This window comes from Solanum tuberosum, unplaced genomic scaffold (genome assembly GCF_000226075.1).
Source record: "Solanum tuberosum cultivar DM 1-3 516 R44 unplaced genomic scaffold, SolTub_3.0 scf00546, whole genome shotgun sequence".
Classification (NCBI taxonomy): Eukaryota; Viridiplantae; Streptophyta; class Magnoliopsida; order Solanales; family Solanaceae; genus Solanum; species Solanum tuberosum.
In genome coordinates, this window is record NW_006239469.1 from 194620 (window position 1) to 204690 (window position 10071).

The window sequence follows — 10071 nt, forward strand, 5'->3', positions numbered from 1 at the left end:
TTTGGTCAAATTTCTTATGTCATTGTTTGAGTGCTTGTTTTAGTCCATAAAGTGACTTAACAAGTTCGTACAGTTTCTTTTCTTTACATGGAACCACAAAACCCTCGGGTTGTTCCATGTAAATTTATTCCTCCAATTCTCCATCTAAGAAAATTTTCACATTCATTTGATGAATTTGGAAGTCATATACCGCAACTATTAATATTAACATCCGAATGAATGTAATTCTAGTTACTGACAATCATGTGTCGACAAGATCAAGACCTTGTTTTTGTCTAAAGCCTTTGACAAAAAGTCTTTCTTTATATTTGTCAACAGTTCCATCGATTTTCATTTTCCTTTTGAGGATTCACTTTGAACCTAAAGGTTTATTTCCTGGAGAAAGATCAACCAACTTCAAATAGGATTGCTCAAGATTGAACCAATCTCACTATTGCCACCATCTTTCCAAAGGATGAGTCCACATAAGACACAGGAAATGTTACAAAATCATATTCGAAGGTAGTAGATGTCCTTTGAAATTTACTACACGTCTGAATCTTTTTATTAACCACATTCTCCTTTTGTTCTTTCCAAGGTCTTTTAGACCTTTCACTAGACTACTCAAGTCTAATTTTACAGTCCACTACAGTTCTTAGGTCCTATTTTAATTATTTTAGGAATAGGAACTTGGACTTTGGCTAGACACTCCCACATTTTGAAATATTTCAAGTTGGATTTCCTTTCTTTCCATTTCTCATATGGAATAGAATATGTCCTGAACAAACCAAATTGCTTTCTTTCTGAAAAGACAAAACTTTTTGTTGTTTCCTTTTGCAGTAAAGATAGTTCCTCCACATAAGTCTTGTGGTAAACCTGAACTTATAAGTAACCTAAAAGCACATTGAGTGCAGTCTCGTGGGTGCGTAAAATGTGTAAACAGGGCATGTTCGTCACTACCTTCATATTAATTTTCAATTTCAATTGACTATTCCAATGGCCGTATATGTGTGGCACGTGATATGTCTATTTCATATCATCAGAAGCATTGAAAAACTCTTAAATTCGGCGTGAATTATCAATTTCATCATCAAATTATTGTATTGAATGTCTTAAAAACATCTTTTTACTTAACGAACTGAACTTAGATACTAGTAAAATGACAAATAAAAATAAGAATTTATTTTTGAAACATTAAATAACTAAAAATGAATGGAAGAAAGTATTTAATAAGTATCACTACAAAGAGTCAAAGATTAAAAATTTCAATACGTAAGCTTGTAAATTAATACATTCCCTTTTAGCTAGTAAGCAATTTTTTTTTCTTTTCTTTTATAGTGGATCGGAGTTGGGATTTTTGAGAATTGTGTACCAGAATAATTCAAATATGTAATTCAAATACCCATGTTTGATGTGTAAACGTAATTGCCACACGAAACTAGACTATCCCTGATTGAGAGATGTCATCTTGTTTGGCCTAATTCATGTGTTTTGGTTTTGGTCAATAATTATATATTAATTTCTACCAAACTCAAATTTAGGCCAGGGCCGTGACAAGTTTGATCATTAGATTAAGTGTGCAATAATCAAGGAATGAATGATAATTTTGTGATAAACTCAAGGAAACAAACATGTGTTGAATTGAAGAGTTGGAGTTCGACTACAACACAAAAGAATCAAAGAGTTTGATTTAAAGAATTAAGGAATTACACTTCAAGTAGAACTCTAGGTTAAAAGAGTTTGAATAGATGATGAGTTTATACATGTATTGAACTGAAGAGCTGGAGTTCGACTACAACACAAAAAAATCAATAAGTTTGTTTTGAAGGAGTTTAAAGTGGCAAAGAGTTTGAGTTGAAGGAGTCTTACTTAAATATAACTCTATGCCAAGAGATTTTGAGTCACTGTGGAGTTTGAAGTGAATAACAACTCTAAATAGAAGACAAATCGTTCAAAATATTTGTGCACTTAGCAAAAAGGGCAATTAAAAAATTGATTTCGCAAGTGCTACCAATAGATTTAAGTATTGAAAAAACTTCATGATCGAAAAATCTGATCCTATTACAGAGTTAATGTATTAGAAGTTTTTCTTTGCGATTGAGTCTTGATGTAATCTTAGTTCAATGGGTTAAAAACTAAACTAGGAGTGTTGTCTTCAAGTTGAGATAACTCTAAGACTTGGGAACACATATCTTGAGGGGTCTGTGTTGAAGTTTAGGAATCAGAGTTAGTTCGTAGGATTGCAAAAGCTGTAATCTGAATTCATAACTTGAAGTTTAGAAAGTATAGTTTGTAATCTTAAACTGTTGAGGCTCAGAAATTTAGTGAGGTTAAAGTTAAATCATGGAGAGTACAAATCGTGTTTTCTTACACCTTTTGAGCTGAGCATTTTCCATGTAAAAATATTGTGTTCTTTATTTATTGTTCTTACTGCTTTGTTGGAACACGTTGGGTAACCTGTTTTACACTTGGCCAAAAGTTAAGTTAATTAAGTAAATAAATTACCTACATAGAATAACAAAATCCCTACTGAAAGTAGAGAAAATTAGTTTCAACATTATATTCGACATTAAATTTACCCTTTCGATACCCTCCTACAAGTATAGTTTTTAAAATAAGTAAGAAATTCAATTTTTTTTAAAAATATATATTTTCTTCCATGCTACACACACCATGAGAATAACTTTGATCTAAAACCGTAGCGCAATTGTTAAGAGTAGGGGAGGTCCCATGGATATAATATAATAAACCCAATTTGAAGTCTTTACACAAATAACGAAGAACTAAGTAAAATCTATTACTCCCTCTGTTTCAAAAAAAAAAAAATTTCCTTTCCTTTTTAGTCTGTTTAAAAAAGAATGACCTTTTCCTTTTTCTGGTAACATTTTAATTTCAGTTTTTCACATGGCATGTTTAAGGCCACAAGATTAAAGGGCAATTTCGTACATTTGACATAACTTTAATTTAGGACCATAAGATTCAAAAGTCTTCTTTATTTACCTAAACTCCATGCCAAGTCAAACTAGGTCATTCTTTGTGAAACGGAGAAAGTAACACCCTTTCGTATGTATCAATATAACGTTACACATTTTAAATTGTTTAACATTAGAGATAACTTAGAATCGATAATTCATTATCTAATAAATCACAACACTATAGATGTCTCTGGAAACTCTTATACATTATCAAAATATTTGCTTCATTTTCTTGAAATAGAGTTATATGTTATTTTCTAACCGCAACGGCAATACTCTCTTTGTTTCATATTATTTGATTTTTATTGACCTGATGCACTTTTTAAGAAATCTTTTATTAGAAAAGTGTATTTTATTAAATAAATTTTATTAATGATGCTTTGAAACTATAAATTTGACTATTGCAACTTTATGTAGTTATTTATTGATTTACTGAATAAACAAGTAAAAAATAAAAATCTTTATTTTTTAACCTAGGTGTTAAGCAAAATGAAACGGAGGGAGTATATTTATGTAATTATGTACCACAAAAAAAAAAGCATTGAATTTAATAACCCAACTGCCAACTAATTCTCCCACTCTATAAAAACCCAAAAGGTGCCCAACACTGGCAACATACATTTTTTTCTCTAATATTCTCTAAATATATACATCTCTTTTAAGAAATCAAAATAAAAAAAAAATGGCTGGGAAAATTGCATGTTTTGTGGTTTTGTGCATGGTGATGGTTGCACCCTATGCATCGGAGGCGTTTAGCTGCGGTCAAGTTCAGTCCGGGGTGGTTAAGTGTCTCCCTTATTTGCAAAATCGCGGCCCTGTGGGACAGTGTTGTGATGTTGTTAAAGGTCTCCTGAATTCTGCTAAGACAACACAGGATCGTAGAACTACATGCTCTTGCCTTAAATCAGCTGCTTCTATTATAAAGGGCATTGATATGAGCAAAGCTGCTGGTCTCCCTGCTCTTTGTGGTGTCAAAAGTCCCTTCAAGATTAGCCTCTCCACTGACTGCACTAAGTACGTTCATTTTAATTTATTACTAACAAACTAAATGACTGTTCAGTTCGATTGAACATGTAGTTTAACAAAGACTTTTGAAACATTTTGTCTAGAGGTTAGTATAAAGGGCATAAATGCTCTAGTTTTTGGAAGGCAGGGGCACCAATGTCCTAAAAATATGACGGAGGGTATCTGCATACCATTTACGATAGTTCGGAATATATTTATCCTTTTTTCCCTTTTAATTTTATTAAGGATAAAAATTAAAGTTTAAAATGAACTGTTTTAGAGTAAAGAAGTATGATATTAAGTACTTTAACAAAAAAACTATATTTTTGAAACTTGTAGTCTCGAATAAGCCTTAAACACTTACCTAACTATAAATTATCTTGATAAAGTTTTAACGTTAATTAATTTTCATGTGGTATGTTTAAGACCACAAGATTAAAATGCATTTTGATATATTTGTTATAACTTTAATTTAAGATCACAAAATTAAAAAGTTATTTTCTTAAACTTTGTGCCAAGGTCGAACTAGACTATTCTTTTTTAAATGTAGGGAGTATTATTTTGAAATAAACTAATTAAAAATAAATATGTCACATAAATAATTAAATCGAGGCTAAAGAAGTATGTCTTACATGTTTAGAATTGGTGTTATCTCGCATTGTTAAAATTAGATAATGGAGTAACACCAACAATAGTAAATTTGGAACTCCAGAGAAGATTATTGTAAATATTACTAGTAAGTTTGTTGGTTAATGTTGATTTAATCTAATGTGCCAATGCAGGGTCCAGTGAGAGATGAAAAATCGATTTATCGACGCATAAAATTGGTGTTAGACGTGCTATCATTGTTGCGAAGAATAAGATGCATATGGATCGAGTTTGATCCTGCTTTATGTCTTGTTGTCTTCTTTTTTTCGGTCATAGTGGCGTTGTAATAAAACTTTGGTGATTGGTTGTTCTACCATTTAATCTTGGCTAAATGAAACTTCGAGCCAACTAAAAATGTTTGTGTATGACTTTACCCTTAATTCAATGTCTCTTTCATGATTTCATTTTCTCTATTCTCTTACATATATAATATCCAACTGGTGGTGCCTCATTTGTTCCTTTGGAGACTTGATCTTATTTGTAATTAAACATGTAAGGATTAAATTTTAATTCAATTCTATCGCACCGCATGAAAAACTTTCTATTATATGTATGGTCGACAACATACTCATTAATCAGATTCTACTAATTAATTAAGACACTGCTCCTTGATTAACAAAACTCTAAAGCCTAAGCTTTTAAAACAAAGTGAAGGAGCATCTATAAAAAATTCGAGTACAAAAGTTCAAGACATAGCTCGACTATACTAAATAATAATTTACTGGACAGTTGAAAACAACATAATCTAATTTCTTCGGGAAAAAACACAAATTACCACACAACTCTCAGTTCACAATAAACTTAATTTTTTTAGTTCAAAAACAACAATGGTTACAAATGAATAAAAATCACAATTACAATTGAAAATAATCAAATTATTGAAACATATACACTTGATTTCATTAGTTCACCTTCCTGCAATCAACATGAATCTAGCCTTCATTTCCTGTCAATGGCTTGATATTACCCATCTTAATCATAGACTCAGCAAAATCTTTCGAAAAAGTCCTTAGGTTTGTACTATAGGTTTTAACAAGCTCATCAGTGTCTCCTCCACTAAAGAGTGCTTGATCAGAATGCAAAAGCCATTTCTTGGATACCAAGTTACTGAAATATTTAGAGTAAAAAAGGTGTAGGATCAAGGGAAGCAAGATTGGAATCACCACCACTATGCGGACTGACTTGCAAAGGTTGAGTCAATGTTGTTAGTCTCATTGTAGATGCGATTCCTAAAGGTGGAATGCGATTCCTAAAGGTGGAACACTGAGCAAACCCTAGAGTGTGGGCACCGGAGAGAGCAACGAGGTCTTCTTCATCCAAACCTTGCTTCTTAAAGTTGTCGATAAGTGCAGGTAAGTCCATCAATGGAGTTGGAATGTCATTATTGGCAGTGGTTCTACTTGCTGTAGTCGAATCCCTTCTTCCTAGTTCCACTTCCCATGTTGGTCCATGTAACTGTCTCAATGTAACAAAATACTTATCAGTTCAATTATACACTAAATTAACTTTAGCTTATATATAATGTTAGGGAAAAAAGGAGTAATACGCACAGCAACAACGGAGTCACGAGCTGCAACAGCCAAGATGTCCGCACAAGATACAACTGGACCTCCACATACTCTATCAACCTCCGATTTAATTCTATCGATCACCTCACATCCTCTAGCAGAATTGTTATTAGGACGAGCAGTCTTTTCACAGTCAATAGTAGCCGTTTGATCAAGAAGAATGGAAGCGTCACAACCCGACATTTATTACCAGAAATACATTAGTAACGACAACTCAAGCAATTACCAAAGTACCAAAAATTTAACTAGGTAGGAGAGAAAGAAATTAAACTGACATTAACGAAACAATCATGAAAAAGTAATCGTAGCAAAGAGGCACCCATTCGCCTCTCTTGCCTGACAAATCCGAAAAAGCGATACTAGCTAGACTAAACATGACTAACATATGAAGAAAGAGGAAGCTATAACTCGAAGCCATTTTTTTGTATATAGAGTCTACGAAGTTGTACACTTGTTTGTTGTGTTTATGATTTTGTGATTGTGAGACTAAAATGAAGGCTGTATTTATAGATTAAAACAATTATTACTGTTGACTTCAGTAACACGACAATAGTTGTAGGTTTAGTAACACTCACAAGAATGAGCCACACTTTTGACAATTTCTAGTTAAGAAAACAATTTTTAATTTTTTGGTACGTTGAATCAAATACATGCACGAAATGTTCAGACAAAGTAAATAGTATTGGTAATCAATTATTACAAATTTGAGTGGGTCGTCTGTCTTATAATTAAAAGACTATCAGTTTTGACTTGGCAAAATAAACTCTCCACAACCACCACCTGAAGTGAAAGCCTGACTGGATGAATTCTATCAAAATAAATAAATTACAATCAACTATAATATTTTTTTTATATTAAATCTATCACCTTACAACATTAAAAATAATTCCTATTCAAAAATATTTGGTTATAAATCGATTAATTAAGGGAAAAGGGTAAAAAATAACCCTCAACTTTGGTTTATTGTTTGACTATGCCCTTACCGTTAAAATGAAGTTATTTTTACCCTTGCCGTTACTAATTTCACCATTTTTACCCCTCAATTGGATGGAAAACCCAAATCAACTAAAATTACCCAATTTCAATTAAATAACCCAATTTTTTCTCTTTTTAATCCAAATCCGACCCATTTATATCAAATTAAAACCCCAAATCAAGCTCCGGCAATCCTCATTCATTTTCTCCGTTTTCCGGCGAAACACCACCAAAACAACCTCCAAACGACCACCTGAAACCACCACTCAAAATCCCCAAAAACCAGAAATGACATCAAGCAGAAAACATTAACAACAAACCCATTTTCCTCTACTCTCCGGTGACGACAACAAGATCTTTCTTCTCCATTTCCGACCAGTTCCAAACTGGAACAACATTAAGCAAACCACCCACCGTCGAAATCATTCAAACAGCCATGAAATCGACCTGAAACAGCTCTCAAACACCACCCTCTCCACGCCAAAATCCAGTGGTAAAACCACACTTCAGCCCACCAGAATCCAGACCTCCATCACCCAAGCTAAAACAACCAGCAAATGACCACCAGACCACCAGTTCTCCGACCTCCAAACAACCAACCAACAAAACTTCGATCAAAACCCCATCGGAAAACAACTGAAGCACCGCTAACATATCAAACCAACAACACAATTGGGCGAGAATCACCGGCTCGAAAACAACAGCCATAACTTCATATTTGGCTAGGCTCAACAAGCAAGCAATATCATAGTTTCAGATCTGCCCGCAGGAAAGCAAAATCCGATGATTGAATGAGCTCCAAGCTCCGACCACACTAGTGTGCTAAATCTCTCTAATCTTCTTCATATACTTCCTCTATTGATTGTGGTCATGGAGGAAACCCACTGTCAATCATGGATGGGATTTTCTTTGCAGTCAGGGATGATATTGATTGCTATTTTCATTCGAGTATTTGTTTAACTTCATATTTCCTCCGTAAATATTTCTGTCATTTTTAGCTGAACATTTTTCCCTGTTAAAAAGTACAGGTGGTTCTAAATGGTTTCATGAGGTTTGCCAGGTGAAGGCAGATGAGGTTTCTGTGTCAAAATTACGAAATAGTGGTGCAATTTTAGTAGGAAGGACAAATATGCATGAGTTTAACTACAGAACATTTGCTGTCAATTTTAGTAGTATGTGTTTCAATGGAAGAAAGAGATGGAGAAGATTAGAGAGATGGCTTTAGGGTTCTAATTTGATATAAATGGGTCGGGTTCAGATTAAAAGAGAAAATCGGGTCATTTACTTGAAATTGGGTAATTTTGGTTGATTTGGATTTTTCATCCAATTGAGGGCAAAGGGTCAAAATTACCCCTCAACTTTGGACGGGTCGGGCATTGGGTTTAAAATGGGGAATGGGTCTTTTTTTAAAATTTGGGTTAAATTGAGTCAATTTGGGGATTTCCGTCAATTGAGGGGTAAATTTGGTGAAATTAGTAACGGGAGGGGTAAAATTAACTTCATTTTAACGGCGAGGGTAAAGTCAAACAATAAATCAAAGTTGAGGGGTATTTTTGACCCTTTTCCCATTAATTAATTACGAAAATAAAAATAACGTACTCTTTTAATTTCTAAATTACCCGTTCGAGTAAATAAGAACTTAATATATTTTCAATACTAGCTATTTTCGATGGAGCGGTGATGGATAAGATTGCGTCACGTGTCCCTATTTAGTCTTCCGTTAGAGTGAAGGACATATATGTTCTAGTTTTTTGACGGCAGGAGCACCAATGCTCCAAAAATATGACTGAGGGTATCTGCATACCATTTACGATAGTTCTGGAGTATATTTGTCCTTTTTCCCTTAATAATATTATGAGCAACTACCAACTCCAAATTTCGAGAAAAAGTCAAAATATAAAAAGATGAATAGCAACTCAACTTGAACTATATCTAGAAAAAAATTCATATCACCGTACGACATGCAAGTAATTAAGTTATATATAATGATGGTAACCATTGGATAACATTGATCATAATTGATGAAGGTCTTTATTAGTTCATTAAAGAATAAAGTGGATACTTTCCTTTGGTCTAGTTTATTATTGGCTCATTCATTAATTATTATTTATATGGTACGTTAATTCAATATTAATCAATTAATGGCCCATGGTCATAACGTGTCTCATCGAAAAATCTTTTAAACAAAATATTGATGAAGAGAAGATATGAGACAAAGTAGATCAACAACTATGTTTGAATAATACGTTTATGTCTCATTTAATTTGTTTATACTGATTCTGTAGAATGAACTTTGTATTAATTGAACTTGGTTAGAATGTAGCAAAATTATCTCCTTTTGTCAAAATTATAGTATATAGTTTCATTAATTAGTACTTCTTTCATCCAGTATATATACCAAAAATAGATATTTACTTTTATTTGTTCAATTTTAAAAAATTTAAAAAAAAATTATCGCTTAATTTCTAATGTATTCTGCTTATTAACTATAATTATTTTTCAAAGCATTTCTCAAAGTATTTAACTTATGAGTATATTCAAAAAATGATAGTATAATAAAATTATCATTTTGTTTAATTGTTTGATTTGCTTCTTAAAGGATATACCAAGTTGATACTGACAAATAAAATAATGGAGAGCGGGAGTAGTTGTTATCTAGACAAATAAAATAATGGAGAGAGGGAGTAGTTGTTATCTAAATTTTTAGGAGAATACAATCTAGCCTCCTTAATTAGAGTTGGTGTTGGGATATGATTCAGGTGCTACTTCCATATATGATATGATATGATATTGAAGGTCAAATTAGTCCACCAGGCCTATAATATTATCAATTTGCTTATTGCTCATTTTATTATTGAAGAGAATACAATAAATATAATGAAAAGGAAGAAAATTTTATGGTAGAAGCTAGCAATTAATTA

General features: G+C 32.6%; 1 protein-coding gene and 1 pseudogene across 1 annotated transcript; one reads left to right on the forward strand and one right to left on the reverse strand.

Annotated features, from left to right (window-relative positions):
• The first annotated feature begins 3606 nt into the window (after positions 1 to 3606).
• On the forward strand, positions 3607 to 4751 carry LOC107058563 (non-specific lipid-transfer protein 2-like). The gene is made up of 2 exons (XM_015304397.1): positions 3607 to 3968; positions 4742 to 4751. The coding sequence occupies exons 1-2, from the start codon at positions 3637 to 3639 to the stop codon at positions 4749 to 4751; spliced, it is 342 nt and encodes a 113-aa protein (XP_015159883.1). The 5' UTR covers positions 3607 to 3636.
• Positions 4752 to 5418: 667 nt separating this feature from the next.
• LOC102595310 (peroxidase 4-like) lies at positions 5419 to 6522 on the reverse strand (annotated as a pseudogene).
• Positions 6523 to 10071: the final 3549 nt, after the last annotated feature.